This window comes from Cyprinodon tularosa, unplaced genomic scaffold (assembly GCF_016077235.1).
Source record: "Cyprinodon tularosa strain WSP-4 unplaced genomic scaffold, ASM1607723v1 ctg159, whole genome shotgun sequence".
NCBI lineage: Eukaryota > Metazoa > Chordata > Actinopteri > Cyprinodontiformes > Cyprinodontidae > Cyprinodon > Cyprinodon tularosa.
Window position 1 is genome coordinate 1,208,035 of NW_024038427.1, and position 17,833 is coordinate 1,225,867.

Genomic DNA, 17,833 nt, shown 5'->3' on the forward strand with positions numbered 1-17,833 from the left:
TTTTAAAAAGAAGACAGATTTGGCAGATTAACGCTTTACAAAACTTAAGAGCTGGTGAGGCACAGATCTTAGGTTAGTACATCTCTTATTGAAACACTAATAGGCTTAGGATGTGTACATTTCAACATCTTTGAAATCATCTTGCGATGTTTTTTAATCTCCAATTTCTTTTTGTTTTATTTTTGATTTGTCTGTCATAGGCTACATTCTGGGGCTGCAACTAACCATTATTATGCAAACTGATTAATCTGTTGATAATTTTTTAGATTAATCAATTGATAATTGGATAGCCAAAGGTTCCTTAAAGAAGATTTTTTACGAAATTAAACCAGGTGAAATTAAAACCTTTTCACTTGAGGACGTCTGGATAGAGCATATTGACAGACGACAGATTTTTTTTAAAACCTTAAATGCAAAATGTTCATATATTTTTATACAATTTTGATATAATTATTGCTCTAAGTGGGGTTGCTCTGTCAGATAAAGGCATTTTTCTACAATCTCAATACTCCAGTTAGCCATTAAGAGATCACTAAATTAGCTGACAATTATTTCAATAATTGATTGATAATTGATCCGATTATTTACTACGTTAACATTACAGCCTTACTGCTCATTAAAATGTATTTTTGTTAAATCAAATTTTTTTGCATGGTCGTTCACAATTCCAAATATTTGATTTCCCATGTGCACTGCATTCATACAGCTTAACAGTCCCAAATGCACTAAAGGACTTAATGACATCACAAGTAGTGAGGGCGCTCTGTGTTTACAGAAGTAAATATGGATGGTAGTGCATCTAGCGATCTTCATTTCTTTTCCAATTGGAGCCAGCACATTAAGAACGCAATCATTTCTAGAAGATCCAAAATAAAGACTTTTCTCCGCATCATCAGCTCCCATGGTCATTTTTTTTTCCTGGTTCTGTGTTGCAAGATGCGGAATAGAGACCTTGGTTGAGTATTAATGACGTCTGGATAAATGCAACCTGGTCGCATTTGAAAAGATCAGATTTAGGACCACATAACCAAATGGCCTGGGTCGCATTTTAAAAAATCTGTGTTGTTCAGACTGTCATGAAAAGATCAGATACAGGTCGCATATGGACAAATAAATCGGATTTGTGTCCCTTCTTGCTGCAGTGCGAACGTAACCATTGCACAACCTCAAGTCATCATAATTGTTTTTTTCCATCTCCGTTGTCTGCGTATCTGCTGATCAACAGCTAACATTATCATCATCCTTGCATTATTTGATTACAGTTCTAAGCAGCAGAATTACTTGCACTCTTTCAGTCGATTGCATCTTGAAATACATGGGGTTTTTGTTGAGAGTTTTTTTTTCATAAATGCAGCAATAATGTGAAGCTACCCTATCTTATATCTTGTTATCATGAACTCAGAGCATCTTCCTGTCTGAACAGCTGTATAAACTGTAAATCTGCATTAATTAGACTGTATTTGCTCAAGAATTTTTCCTCAGAATGTCTTTTTTCACCAACACCTTTTGATTCACAGTATTGCTGTGTCCCATGGCCACAAGCTGTTTCGTATGAAAGGTTTTTGTGTCTGAAAAGCGCTGGTAATGCTAGAGAAATCAATGCACTATAATGCTGCAATATTTTTGGCAGCATCAATAAGTTGACTGAGGCTCACTCTAAAGTGTGCAGCAGTAAGTCACCAATGGCCACAGAGTGCTGTTGTATAACAAAAAAACCTTTACAAAACGCTGGAAATAAAGTGCTGTAAAAGCTACTTGCAGCAAGTCAGACCTGCACTAACAGTTCTTGATAGACCGACTTACAGAACTCATGCCGTGCATTGACTGTATACCGACTGTGAGGCTTAACAAGGTGCAGGGTATTGAAAGCAAAGTGTCTGCAAAAGAACCCCTCTGAGCCCAAAGTGAAAGGTAAAGAAAACAGATAATCTAAAACACAGCGTGGGAAGACGGTTCCTTTCAAGGACATTGAGGGGATTTTGTTTATCAATCCATCCTGAATTTCCCTTAATCTTTTTTAGGGTCACATGAAGACTGGTGCCTTTCCACACGTCAGCTGTTAATACCAGGGTACACCATGCACAAACACACATGCAAATGCACACTTAATTGCAACTAGAAGTGGAACACTGACCAGATAAGACACTTAATACACAGAGAAAGCCCACACTGTCACAAAGAGAACATGTAGACTTCATCAACTATAGTAACAGTTTGTAGGATAATATAATCCAAATGCAAGGCTCAAAGGTGCTGGACCGAAAAACAAAACATACATATTTAGTGCAATTTAAGTGATGATTTAAAAAAAGTACTGATTGGCAGAACAGAAAGGAGAGACAAAAAGAAACAGTGTAAGAAATATATCATGCAAATAAGGAATAGATGAGTGACATTTGGAAAAAAAAGTGCATCAGTGAAAAGAAGAAAAACAAGTTACAGATATAAAAACAAAACCACCAGAAAAATAGAGGAAATAAGCTGAAGTAAATAATAAAAAAACATTTAGAAAGTAGTAGGTAGATGTAGATAGCATCCAAATTTCAGCTGAATCCGGGTTCTAATTAGCTAACGCTAAAACAAAGAGAAAATCTTGGCGTAGGTGCAAGGTTGGATAGGTCTTTCTTTTATTCAGTACTTCACAATGCTTGGAAAACACAAAGAGAGAGCTAAAAGTCAATCTTTAATTGTTAAATATGAAAGTGCAGACATGTGGAGCATGGAAATAATCTTACAAATGGTAACCTTCCAGGGACAATAGTTTAATTTATAATGAGAAATCTTACCCTTCTTCTACCTTCCATTTTGTGGTATAGCACCTCTATTATAAATAAACTATCAAATGCAGATATCACCAAATCGGCTCACAGACATACAGCGCATGGGAAAGGGTTGAACTTCCAGGGAAAAGAAGACGTTTTTCAGAACACAGTCTTAGTAGCCAACACATTGGAATATCTCCAAAGATAAGCAAACAACAAACAAAAGTCGCACAAGGTCACAGTTTTAACCATTTATTTCCTATCATTCTTCTTTCCAAAATGCACCTGGTAGATTAACCTCCCTATCTCTGAGCTTATGCTAATAAGTTATTTACCTATCGAATCACATCTTCTAACACAATTTACACAAAAGCCCAAAATGCAGTGGCGTTTTAGGGATGCATGGCAGAGTCCAGTCTGCCTGCTATACAGAGAAACTCCATCCTCCAGTCCAGAAGACAGAATGTCACTTGAACTCATATTTTCATGGGTTAGAAAATGGCAGCAGTGTAATATTTGTAGAGTCATGTTTTGGGGGAAGCACTTTAGGTTTGATTGTATCCTGATTACATTACTGACCAAAAAAAACACAGTTTTCCTTTTTTCCAACACTAAGCATCAGAAAATCCATCAGAAAATTCTAAATTGGCCCATACTGAAATCTTGCTGCTATATACTGTTTTTTCTTTTAGAGCTTGGGATTTCAATGACTGAACAGCTGTTTCCACTCTGTCCTTTCACTGGTGTGAAGCTTTTTTTTTTTTACCACATGCTTAAATGGACCATATCAACATGTTCTAATGAGAGCGAGGCGAATCAAAACAAAGAAAAAAAAAGATTAGGTATTGGATATAAACTGTTTTGCCCCAATTAAAGATTAATAAAAAAAAACGGGTACAAACCTGACTTATGCTACATGCTTTTTTTAAGATCAATTTTCTTATGAGGATTAAAAATATTCAAAATGTACTCTTAAATGAACACTTGTCTCATTTAATAATCACTATTTACCTTCCTCTTGCTATCCATCCATAAATCATTCTGGCTTAAACATGTATACAGGTGCTGGTCATAAAATTAGAATATCATGAAAAAGTAAATTGATTTCAGTAATTCCATTTAAAAAGTGAAACTTGTATATTATATTCATACATTACATACAAACTCATATATTTCAGATGTTTATTTTGTTTAATTTTGATGATTACAAATGACAACAAATGAAAATCTCAAATTCATCATATCAGAAAATTAGAATATTACTGAAGACCAATAAAAACAAAGGATTTATAGAAATGTTGGCCAACTGAAAAGTATGAACATGAAAAGTATGAGCATGTACAGCACTCAGTATTTAGTTGGGCCTCCTTTGGCCTGTATTACTGCAGCAATGCGGCGTGGTATGGAGTCGATCAGTCTGTGGCACTGCTCAGGTGTTATGATAGCCCAGGTTGCTCTAATAGTGGCTTTTAGCTCTTCTGAATTGTTGGGTCTGGTGTATTGCATCTTCTTCTTCACAATACCCCATAGATTTTCTATGGGGTTAAGGTCAGGAGAGTTTGCTGGCCAATTAAGAACAGGGATACCATGGTCCTTCAACCAGGTACTGGTAGCTTTGGCACTGTGTGCAGGTGCCAAGTCCTGTTGGAAAATGAAATCTGCATCACCAAAAAGTTGGTCAGCTGCAGGAAGCATGAAGTGCTCTAAAACTTCCTGGTATGTGGCTGCGTTGACCCTGGACCTCAGAAAACACAATGGACCAACACCAACAGATGACATGGCACCCCAAACCATCACTGACTGTGGAAACTTTACACTGGACTTCAAGCAATGTGGATGAAGTGCCTCTCTTCTTTTCCTCCAGACTCTGGGACCTTGATTTCCAAAGGAAATGCAAAATTTACTTTCATCAGAGAACATGACTTTGGACCACTCACCAGCAGTCCAGTCCTGTTTCTCTTTAGCCCAGGCAAGACGCTTCTGACGCTGTCTGTGGTTCAAGAGTGGCTTGACACAAGGAATGCGACAGCAGAAACCCATGTCTTTCATACGTCTGTGTGTGGTGGTTCTTGAAGCACTCACTCCAGCTGCAGTCCACTCTTTGTGAATCTCCCCCACATTTTTGAATGGGTTTTGTTTCACAATCCTCTCCAGGGTGCGGTTATCTCTCTTGCTTGTACACTTTTTTCGACCACATCTTTTCCTTCCCTTCGCCTCTCTATTAATGTGCTTGGACACTGAGCTCTGTGAACAGCCAGCCTCTTTAGCGATGACCTTTTGTGTCTTGCCCTCCTTGTGCAAGGTGTCGATGGTCGTCTTTTGGACAACTGTCAAGTCAGCAGTCTTCCCCATGATTGTGTAGCCTATAGAACTAGACTGAAAGACCATTTAAAGGCTTTTGCAGGTGGTTTGAGTTAATTAGCTGATTAGAGTGTGGCACCAGGGGCCATCAATTTTGAACCTTTTCACAATATTCTAATTTTCTGATATGATGAATTTGAGATTTTCATTTGTTGTCATTTGTAATCATCAAAATTAAACAAAATAAACATCTGAAATATATGAGTTTGTATGTAATGTATGAATATAATATACAAGTTTCACTTTTTAAATGGAATTACTGAAATCAATCTACTTTTTCATGATATTCTAATTTTATGACCAGCACCTGTATAAACATACTCTTTATCAGACTATATTGTCCCAAAAGTTAGAAAATGTCTATTTAAAAGAAAACCTGTCTTAAAAATCTGTGGGGTTTTTCCGTTATCTTATGCAGGCCAGTTAGTTATATGTCAGCCTGAACACCTAAATTTGGCCAATCAAATATCAACGATCATCTGTCAATCAAATTTTTTTGGTCATAGCATCTTGATTCCTATGTTGCAGCTCATATACGCAACGGTTGAAATAAGAATAATTTATTTTACAATTGAGCTACACCCCAGTGTACACAGGCATGGATGTCTGTGTCTTCAGCAGGCGTAGAGCTACAGTAACAGAACTGGCAGCGTTGCGAAGAAAGGGCTCAAACATGTACGGCTGTAAGCCTTCTACACCAAACCAAGCTTCTGCCGCCCTGGCGTCCTCTTCCACAACAACTTTTTCCCCGCTTTCCTCCTCTAAAAAAAAAAATGTTTGACGGAGGAGACTCATCCAGAATCTCTGACACAAAACTCTCCTCCTCTTGAAAGTTTCCGCTGTCCATAGCATTCCTTGACCATGTCGTTGCTAAATGCTCCCTGGTCCCAATGTAATTTCCCATTGGGAACCTACTAGCAATAAGTTGCAAACAGGTTAGCAAGATGCTTCTGAGACACAGGCCACAACCAAACTTGCTTTCGAACCTTCCGCCCCCTGATAAACGACCAATCACATTCACTTTATACACTTGTGTAAAGTTGTACACCACTCGGGAGAATTCAGAACTTCAACCATTGGAACAGCCTACGACTTTAAATGTATCAAGGCTGACAACCAGCACATTTCCACTTACTAGGAAAATGTGGAGAAAAAGAAAACCAGAAACAGAACTAAGGATCTTAAGGAAAATAACGTGGAAAGAAAAGGAAATTAAAAGTTAGCAGGTTGGAAAGGTTAACAAACCTGCAAGGTGGTGGGTTAAGAAGGTTAAATATGAGTTAGAGACAAACAAGGTAGTGAGTTAAAAGGTGAGGGTTATAGATGTGAAGAACATAAAGTCAAAGAAAAGACAAAAAATTGGATCGCAGTCAAGTGCTTTAACCTTTTCTGTTGGATGGAGAACCTGAACGATAAACCTCAGTATGCGCTCAGGGCGCATTAATGCATGAAAACTCCTTTTGCTTTTCTCTATGCGTTTTGTGTTTGTGTTTTTTTGTGTGTGTGGGAGGTGGGTTTTGGATCCTTGGGCCTTCAACCCACGCAGGTTGGAGTTACAGAGGCACCTGAGCAGCGATCAGACGTGCAATGTTAGCAAATTTCCATCAGCTCATTTGAAGTTGTACCAAAGCATGAAAAAGCAAAAAGAAATCTTGTGTTTACGTCCAAGAGAACAGTGCTTGGAGTCCAAAGAGCTTCTGGATGATTCCCAGTGAGGCAACATTCAAGTAAGCTTCAACAAACCTCCTAAATGGGGCTTTTTATAACTATATATCATCAGTTCTGAAGAGCACTAATAGCTGCTGCATGCAATAGCTTCACGGGCTTGTTTTAGGTCCAATCTCCTCTTATGCACGCCCACACTATTTTATCTTCCCTCTTTTCTACCTCATCTTCCCTATCCATTATCTTCTTTGCCTGGCAAAAAAGAAAAAATGAAAAAGGCCCCCTCTCTGCTGAAGTATCATTCCCGCACACCTTTTCTTTCACTCATTTTCAACCTGCCTTGTTTTATTTACTGCGGACCACCTTCATGCCGCCCTCAGCCTCACATACACTCTATATGGGGTGAACATTATATACAGAATATTGGAAAATTGGTTATATTTAGGACCCAAAACAGTTTTTTGAAGATTCATCCATTAATGTCATGCAAAAATCCCCTGTTTCATTTGGATTTTATCTGATGGAACTAAACAAAAGAAAACTATGAACTGGAAGAAAAACAGCCAAGCTTTTAAGGTTCAACATTTTTTACAACTGAAATTTAAGCTTATTTACACCATACATATATAACAATACCTAGTGAAACTAATCATCATCTAATTAGTAACTAGGGTCCACCTATGCCCACCTATGTGTGATGTAATTTTAGCTTAAGAATATATATTTTACGAAGGACTCAAGTTAGAGAATATTAGCAAAGCAATATCTTAACCTTCAGGCCCGAGGCACCATTAAATCCATCAGCCAGGAAAAAAAGTAGCAAAACGCACAGTGGTTTCTCCCTAAACTCATCAAATGGGCAAGGACGGCATTTATCAGAGTAATATAGATGTAATGGTAGTAAGAGGAGTTGTACCTATTGCCAACAGTCTAGAGAAAGAGTCCATCACAAGACAACACAGAAACACACATTAAAAACATGCATTCACACCTGCATTCATCCGAAGGGGCAATTTAGAACACACAATGAAAATGCATCATTTCAGATGCATTATGGTAGACTTAAGTGTAAGGTAATGAAAGAAAAGGCATGGAACACTATCTGTTAAAAAATGTTTTACCATGATGAATCAGAGAGCGGTCTTATAATGATCGAACCCTTTACAGATAACAATGACTAATACGGTAAAAACCTGCACCTTTTGAAAGCCTGGGTAGCGTTTCTGTTCACATTTACCAGAGCAATTTCTTTTTTTTTTACTTTTTATTTAGTACTTTTCAATTTTGCATAAAACAAACAGAAAGGAATGTGAACAGAGAAGGGCGATAAAAATACAGCAAAGGCACAACAGAGTCTGAGTTTAGTGAATGTGGAGGTCACACAAGTCTTTAAAGGTTTGTCGTTCCAGTCTTATTGAGGGTAAGTCCTTTCCAATTTGTGTAATCTGTTGTTTCAGGTATTTGTACTTGATCCTTGGGTGGTAGGTCTACCAGAGCAATTTCACTTTCCTTGGACTTTACTTTGGCCCTACTACAGACCAATACTTCCGTTCTATCCAGTGGCGTTTGAGGGGTGGGGTTGTGCAGAGCTGCAGTTCCACCAGCAAGTAAGTAATGAAGGTAAGTAGACAAATGTTGATTCTATACCTTTAGTTAGTCCCGATTTCATCTGCACTGAAAAGAAATTATGCAACCGCTGTTGTCCTACCCTGCTAACATGAAAAAATTGTGTTAAAGTAACTAAATATGATTAAGTAAATGCAAAAAAAGGTTTGCATTACTTTTTTAAAGTAAGTTTATTAATAATTAGGATCGTACTCATGTGTTTTTAGCAGTAGTAAGCTTTATGGTGGTGTCCATGGTTACAAGTACAAAAACATATATATATATATTTCGCAAAAATGTTTTTTTGTTGTACTTTTAACTGTTAAGTATAGTAAAAATCTGACCTAAATAATGTCCTGAAGTATTTGTCAAAATCTTAAACGCTCAGCCTTAGTCTTGGTTTTGGTCTTGACTCAATCCCTGGTGGTCATACGGTTGATGAACCTTTTTTCAAGTGGTTCTGCTTTGCAAACCTACCACTATTTTATTCTTTCTATTTTTCTTTTTGTAAACTAAAAACTGTATTTTTTTTTAAAAAGGATAAAAAGAAATTCTCCTTTAATTAAAGATCATTTTATGCATTCAGGGTAATAAGGTGTAAGGATGATGTGGCCGTAATTTCTGAATGACTTTCAGACAATTTTTCCAGATTGCAAAAGCTGGCATGTAAAACGCAACTCTGGCCAGATTTAGCATAAAAGACATCTTGAGATTTACTTTAAAATAAACAGAAGGTTTCCCCCTCCATTCTGCCTGCACCTTCTCCACAAAAACAAACATACCCAGCACTTGTGTGCAGTTCTGTTGCATAATGTGGCTTCCTTTAGGAAAAATAAAATATCCACTCTGCTCTTTTAAACTATCCATACTGACAGGCAAAAGCACAAAGAATTCTCATTTAAAGTTCTCAGCTTCCCAGAACTTTTACACTTGTTAACAGCATTGAACGCAATCTGCCTACTAATTGCCTGGGTCAGAGAAGATAGTCAGATTTGAAGGGAAAACGGATAGAGCTAACCATTACAGCAGAGGTCTCAATTTCTAGATTTCAAGAGCAACTGTCCTGAAGTTTGTGGAAGCATCCCTGCTCCAGCAAACATGAATCAAATGAGTGGCTCATTACCAGGCCTACTGTATGTCAAAGAGATAAGCAATGCTTTGATTCAGCTTTGGAACATGGATCTATCTAAAGGCTGCATGGCCGGAGCTCCCAAGCACTAGAGTTAAAGAGAAAGCAGAAGACTTAACATTGCAATGAATGTTGGGTAAATATTTCGGGGAAATGTGTTAAGCTGGTAAATATCCTAGTAATGAAAGGGGCAAAACATCACTTAATGTCATCGTTCTTACAGCTGTTTTGTTCCTGTACTTGACATGGGCATCTTGGAATTTTTCAAAAAACCTGTCTTGCAGTTATTTTCCCGCTCTATGCCCGTCCCACTCATACTCCCATCCTTTCTCTCTCCCTGATCTCTCATTGAATTCCACCCCCACTTATTCAGTATGTCTTTCTCTGCATCCTTTCTATATGTTAAATCTTTTCCCGTGCTTTCTATTTCTTTTACTCTTCTAATTCTCTTTTTCCCTTCATCATTTCCTACTTATGATGTGTCTTCCACTCCTTGCCTCTCTATAGCTTTCTGAAGGGATAAATGTCCATTTACTCTGAGAAGAGACAGGGGAATACATATATAAGAGCCATGTTAAAAACTAAAACCCAAACCACGATAAACAAACTAATTTCCAAACGTAGATAGACACAAAGCAATCACACTGAAGCTTTAGAGTGCATGTAATCTTGCACAGGCAACCATTAAAGAAAGAGGCGCTCATTAAGAGGAACACAAAGCACATTAACATAGACACGTTTTCACAAGTGCAAAACAAACTCAAAACTGAAAGAAACCTGTTTCTTCTTAATCAAGATGAAATTATAATAAAATGCATCTGCTTGGTCAGCCCAACGTTATTTGGAAATTAAAAAAGAGAAAATGCCATAGAAGCATTTCAGTTCATTGTTTACAGCAACAACATTGCAGGAGTCAGCTGCTTCTACCCGCAACATTTTTCACAGCTTTGCACCATGTGCAAAAATCAGCTTTACAACTTGTGACCACGGAAACAAGTAAACAGCTTACAAATTGCTGCTTTATAATCTATTATGTTAAATGATAACAATATATATATACATATATATATATATATATATATATATATATATATATATATATATATATATATAGAGTTTCACAAGAGTGCCTATAACAAAATAATATCGACTCTATGTTTTCAAATGAACTAACATTAAACCTTGAAGGATAAGTTACTGAAACTATTAGATTGTGGATGTGCAAATAACTACTTTGATGTGTCACAAAATTAAGTTTGAACATTTAAAGAATTAAACTCTTAAAAAAAAACTATAATATATTATAAATGAATAATGAATGAGCTTAATATTAAATTTGTAAAGAGAATCTTACATTTACCTCAAACATCTTCATGTTGTCTTATTCAGAACTGGACTAATGGTGGATCTATGATCATTTTTCTTATTTCTACTTTTAACCAAGATCCAAATAATTCAGAAACAAAATATTTCAACCTTTAAGCTTTAAAAAATGCTTAATGTTTACAAAAGTGTTCAGCTGCAGTGTAAAAAGGAGAGCTTATCAACATGTTATGCAGTCAGGCTTTTCTCTTCTAAGAGGCAATGTTCTCAGCATCAACATTGCAGAATAAAGATGACTGAATTATATACTCCGCCTTGATCCATTTAGACAGTGAAGTTAAATAAAACCATCCATTATGGAGCTCCACATAAATCTCAACCATTAATCTCAGTAACAAATAAAACAATGAAATAAGCCCAACAATAACCGTTAGATATTGTCTGACTAAATTATGACTGTGTTCAGCTTCACATCAGTGCTGTAAACAAACAATATTTTCCAAACAAGGCAGCTTTTGTGCAGAATAACTCAATGGCCAATGGCCTTTTGGAAGGACTTTTAGGGGCCTTCATGCCCACGATAACATCCAGGCAGGAGGATTGGGGCAATTGGATGATGGAAAAAAACAGTGGGTTTCTCATAATTGATGATATAATCTCAATTTTCAAAACTTATTTGTTATGTCCTTCGTTCCTAAGACCTGAGGGCTCTTATATATGTGACATTGAATCACACTTTTTGCATAATCACAAATTCATTCAAATACTACAATACCTTTGCTGGATGAAGTCAGGTTTAAACACAATTCATTCAGTCTTTTATGCAACACAAATAAAATACTAGTAGACAGACATTACATGGCAGCTAATCTTCAGACAGTGGGCATTTTTTTGTTTGTAGTTACTGAAATGGTCACTAAAGTCAAAAAATTTAAAAACTATTTTTGATAGGCACCAGTTTTTTTTCCCCCATTTGGTAATAATAAGCTGTTATTAACCCTAATACATGAGTGTTTTTTTCTGTAGGACAACAGAAAAACTGTACTTTCTAAGTGAACCACCAACCAAACAAGATTTCACAGAGATTTACAGAATGGTCCTGCACAGGATAATGAGGGCAGCTGGAATCTATGGAAGTGTGTTCATATAGTCTGTCCACAATTAGCTTCAGAGAAGCTGCAGAAACATGGCTTTGAACATTAACTGGCTGTTGAATTTGAAACCCTCTTCCAAAGCAGAACCATCAACTATATAATAATATTATAATAGTAAAGTATAAAAATATTCCTTTTTTCCTCAGAAATAAAAAAAAAGTTTTATTTTTCTATTTGCATAGTTCGAATGATTTAATTTTCTCTGTTTGATCGACCGATATCTAACAGATCCCACAAATGTTCAACCTAATTCTTCTTTGTACACAATAACTACAGATTAATTTGACTGTATTATAAGACAGATTCTTTTCAATTTATTTCAGTTTATCTTATAGCACCAATTCACAGCACGTCTTTCAAGGCACTTTACAGGTCAAAAGTCGAATTGATTCAAAGTTATCTATCTAAGGAACACCAGTTGATTGCATCGACGCATTGGCATTAAGGCAATTCCTCACACTAAGCACATTTGTAGCGACAGTGGAGAGGAAAAACTCCCTTTTAACAGGAAGAAACCTCCAGCAGCACCAGGCTCAGTGTGAGCGGCCATCTGCTGAAGCCGACTGGGGTTCAAGGACATAAAAGCTGACATACAGAAAGAATCAGAGATACAAAAGGGTCAAATGTTGACATCGTCATCCGACAAATAGTCCTGGTCTTAATACATTATGAGGAAACCGAGTGATATTTGATGCAGGAGGATTGGTTGAAAGCAGAACCTGATGTTTGTCCAACATATACTTTCAAAAACCAACTTTAGGTCATAATTTACGCCCTATAAGCTATGTAAATACATAATTTTAAATTCGGTACAAGCTCTCAAATAACACAATAAAGGTTTGACTTATTTAAAACATTTTATGCAACAGATACTTTCAGTATATCTAAAAAACATCTGATTGAAGCCAGCCAAAAGGAAACTAACCAGGCCACATCCTTCTTAATTACACACATAGTAACATGCATCTGTTGGTTGTCTCTGCTGCTTTCTGAGAGCTAACACTATCCAATATTTGGGATCCAGTAGCATTGTATGAAGTGAGATCTATTTCAATCTGAATAAAAGTAATTCCAAACTGATTTAAAAGGCATTTCTTTCCCTCTTATGAATATTTTAAAGTATGAAAAAACAACATATGTCAGCATTGCAAATGCAAATTCAACTTCCTTTTTTGCCATTCAGATATTGCAAAAAATAGCAGTGCCAAATGCATTTGACATAGCCATTTAGCATCTTGCTTACAGTAAATTCAGACAGATGGACAAACGACTCAGGGGTTCTGGACAATAAACAAGCAGCGTATCTGTTTGGCTACAAATAGAGCTCAACATATATACAGTGCTAAGTGCGAGATATCAGCTGGTAGATCTTGCCACATTCTCACACTCTCCACAGTAGTTCTCTGAGAAGAAGTGAAGCACGCCCAAGCACTGCTATCTCGCTTCATTCCCTTTGCGTCTGTTTGTACATCTGTTTGACCTTGCACATAAATTCACTGAGTTCCAGAAGAAAAATAACAGAAACCGTGCATCTAATCAAACCACCAGGAAAAAAAAACAAAAGGATACTGGACAGTTGCTGTTTCCATGCACTCCAACTAAAATGCACAGTGTAATTATATTGGAAACCAACTTAGGTTTTGCTAAACAAGCCACAGCCAAAACACTTTTGCATTCTGTCTGTTTCTAGTGCAGAGATGGCCCAATGGTTTACACTTCCCCAAAAGCATAGCACTGGCAGCTTACGCATTGCATACACACATGTGCTAATTACCAGCTAACCCAGTGCGGTGTTGAAAAGCACCTCCTACAGCCTATAGAGGGCTGCGTCTAGATGTTTCTCTGTTGCTAAGGAACGAGAATAGCCTTGAACATCTAACTGGCTGTAAAGACAGTACGGAGAAAATGAGACATAGATTTCAAGCAAACTGAATAACGACACAACTGCCAAAAGCTCCTCCACATTTTTGTCATGTTCTGCTGTGGCAGATCAGATCATTTATCGAGGGAAGACCTGAGAAGAGGAACGCTGAGTCTGTCTCTACGGTTAAAGTCCATTTTAAGCATTGCAAGCAAATCAAGAAGATTGTTTTACCATTTATTTTTTTGCTTTGTTTTTCTGATTAGATCTGATTAGAATGTAATCATGCAGGAGATATTAATACCTGTTAAACTATTTTTGTAGCATCTTTAAAACAACATAGCCAGTGTTCTTTACATGGGATGTTATGAAATTAACACAAAGTAGTGCATCCTGAAGAATTGAAGCATATATAAAGCATATTTTCTGTTACTTTTACTAATCACAGCTGGAAAGTTTAATGCGCACTGGAATTTAACCCCCTCAGTCAATGCTTTTACAACAATCACAGATTCAAGTTAGCTGCACGTATCCAGGCTGTATGTCTACAGCTTTGCACATTTAAATGTTATAAAGCTAATTTCTCTGTGCAAACATAGCTAAAGGTTCATTAGAATGGACGGGGAGCATTTTATAATACCAATGATCAACCTTGACAAAAGATCATTTGGATGCTTAGGTCTTTGATGAGGTTTCGCCTCAGTTTCAATACTTGATTGGTTTCTTACCAACAGCTCTGACCAATGTAACAGGCCCTGTTGCATAAGCAGTCATGCATGTTGCTACAATTCCTTCTTAAACAAAGATTAAAGTATCATCAAATGACCTCTATATATTAATTAGATAACTGATGAAGGCAATGGGTTGAGCTAGATTATATTTTACGGGTATTCTGACTGAAGGGGGTCAAAAAACAGATCTATGCCTTCCTTTTTTAGATTATATATGTAAGAGGCTGAACATTTTTTTTTTCCATGAATGTCACTATTATGAATGTCTTCCTGTTGATCTATCACATAAAACCCAAATCACAAACATAGCGAAGGAATTGATGGTAAAATAAAGACCATACTGACAGTCATTTTTCACTGCTATTGTACATTATACTGGGCATTATGGTGTTAAGGGAGCTGCTCGGGGAACCAGAGTTAAAGGCTGTGGTTTGAAATGGCGATATTGCAACCTACACAGGATGCCTTGCTCTCCAACCACTAGACCACCAAATAAGAATGGTTGTGTGAATACTTTTGTTTAATGCATGCAAAATGCTTGCAAAAGGTACAAAATTGGCTAAGTTTGGACCTATGACACAATGTACCATCAAGTTAAACACTTTGAAATGATGACAGAAACTTGGTTGAGGACATCAGTGACATTTTTTTTTATCAAAATGTCTAAAGTTTTACTCCCAAGCTTTTAAAATGGAATTACATACTCTAGTTGTGTCAGATTTCATGAGTGTAAATGTTAATTTGCTTTAACTTGAGGATTTTAAGCTTGAAGCGCACTCCACCGTTCCACCCTTCATTACCCCTGACAAACAAAACATTCTTAAGCATTAACGAATAATCATTATTATTGTCAGTTCTTTCTTTTCCCCAGCATTTATTCTAATCCCAGAGCTGTGTGATGCTGTTCTCCATGCCAGTCAAAATTAATTGCTCACCAGGGATGTGGGGTGGCCTGTTTTAAGTTTAGAACTGAGCGTAGGAAACGGTTTCTTCAAACCAATTATAAATGCATTTAAAGAACAGTGTTTGACATGTTGTAGTTTCATTTTGGAGAGAGTCTTAGACTTTTGACAGAAATAGGACCTTATCAAACATGAGAAGAGAGCAGAGCATGTGTGCCTTTCACTTTCACCTACCTTGACACTGGAATCCCTGCTTGCCAAATCCCCTGGGGAAAGAACAAATGTACACAAATGTTACCCACAATCTGAATAAACAAATACAAGGATCGATCCATAACTTCAGATACTTGCATAAGGCAAAATGTTAAACATTCAATATCAACAACACACCAATTAAAGGGTGGCAACCCTTTAAGATGAACTTGAGCTGGTGAAGGCACAAACTATTTGGTTTGTATAGTAGTGTTTTTGGAGTGGAAAAAAATCAAAGGAATAACTGCAGCTGCAGCAAGGCCAAATGATCTGATACACATATCCAAACAAAAAGACACACACAGCCACAGCCCAGCTCATTTTCATAGTGTTACTACCAAAGGCATAACCCACACAGATCTGAAACCGTTAAGCGTGCTAATTATTTTTGCTTTTTTTCCATCATGCTGATGGATGGATGGATGGATGGATGGATGGATGGATGGATGGATGGATGGATGGATGGATGGATGGATGGAAAAAACATAACATTCCGGGGTTTTTTTCAGCCAATGGGATCTAAGTCCCAAACATAATCTTCTAGGTCAAATCACAGAGCCATTCACGAATTAAAAAGCTTGTCACAGGTCTGAACTAACAGCCATTCTGGGACTGGTGCAGAGATAATAATAAACGGGACAAATTAGGCCAAACTCCAGCTTGAAATTAATTTAACAACCTGAGTGCACATCCATGCGGCTGTCTAGTAAACCCAGGTGGCCTGCGTGGATGGTGACATGTTTGCACAGGTTACCGGCAATAGCGGGAATTCTGCCATGAATAGTGCCCCAGGCAAGCCCCTCCCTTTGCCTTCCACAGGACCACTGCCCAAAATACGTCCTAATAAAATAAAAACAACCCTATAACCCAATACCAGTCATTACTACTCGTATTTTGTTAAAATACTAAAAAATAAAAAATAAAACCACTTTGGAATGCTACCTTCTTTTTGCCTGGAAATGTAAAATACGAAATAGAAATATTAGGTCAAGCTGAAATATGCAATTTTTGTCAACACTGCTGGTGTCAAAATTTGCCAAAGAATCAGAGAGAACCTCTGAAGGGCCACTGAAAAGACCACTTGTATGTACGTTTTAAAGACTACTTATTTTCCTGTGACCTCTCAGGTTATCCTTACAAGCAAGCTTGCTCTTGAAACCTTTTCTTATCCACTTATTTCCTCAGCCTACCGCTTCCCATCAAAGGTTGGTCTGCAGCTACTCTTCCTCTTTTAGCACTCCAACCCACATCTTTCTCAGTCCTTCCTTCTTTGCCTTAATGTACTAATATAGCATCAACAAGTGTGATAAAACTTAAAATATGTAGTTATTTAAAGAAAACTGCAGCCAGGGTGAGCCACCTATTTATTCCCCCTCTTAAAGAAACCTGCAGGCTGTAAAGTATTAGAATCTAATTCACTTCTTTAGAAAATGGATGTTAATATATCTTATAGGGTAAGGTGGTGGCAGCATCATGCTGTGGGACTGACAGCTGTCTGATTTTTAAAAGCCCGTTCTTCTCACCAGATGAAGTCTGTGCAGTGGCTGCAGAAGGTGGGCTGCTTGAAGAAGCGCGCGATGAATTTGTGGTCTTTCACCTCGTGAACGTTCTTCTGCCGTAGTGCGCCCTGGCGCGCGAAGCCCCGCATGGGCTGCTTGGGTCCGTCCTCCCCGTCGCTGTTGTTCGCCGCCGAGTCTGCCATTCTCCTGAGTTCAAGCGCTCCGCACTGATCAGTTCAAAGCGCTCGGCGCGTCGAAGTTACGGGTGCGCAGGAAATAGTGAAATGGAGGGAAAATAGAAAAGAAAAAAAAGGATGCTTACTGAAGCAAAGCGAAAATAGTTTTTTTTTTGTTGTTGTTGTTGTTAGAAATGGCTGCTTTTCTGTTGAGGTGTTGCTGTCTTGTCCGTCAGCGGAGGGAGCTGCTGTCGCCGCACTGGCTTCCCTCCCTCCTCTTCCTCCTTTTCTTCTGAAAGCTCCGACTGTCAGAGAGAGGAGAGAAACAGACAGAGAGGGGGGAGAAGCAGAAAGCTTTTAACGCTCTTTTCTACATTTATGCGTCGTTTTTTTTTTGGCAACATGGGCTTAAA

The 17,833-nt window shown here is 37.6% G+C and overlaps 1 protein-coding gene across 2 annotated transcripts in view; it reads right to left on the reverse strand.

Annotated features, from left to right (window-relative positions):
- prkcbb (protein kinase C, beta b) overlaps positions 1 to 17,628 on the reverse strand; it is a 138,859-nt gene extending 121,231 nt beyond the window's left edge. The window contains exons 1-2 of one of the 2 annotated variants that reach the window (XM_038280340.1): positions 17,269 to 17,628; positions 15,728 to 15,759 (exon numbers count right to left, since the gene is read on the reverse strand). In XM_038280340.1, the coding sequence (XP_038136268.1) occupies positions 15,728 to 15,759; positions 17,269 to 17,447 (211 nt within the window). In that variant the 5' untranslated portion in view covers positions 17,448 to 17,628. The remainder of the gene's footprint in view (positions 1 to 15,727; positions 15,760 to 17,268) is intronic. The other variant, XM_038280339.1, reaches the window with a different exon arrangement.
- Between the last annotated feature and the right edge of the window lie 205 nt (positions 17,629 to 17,833).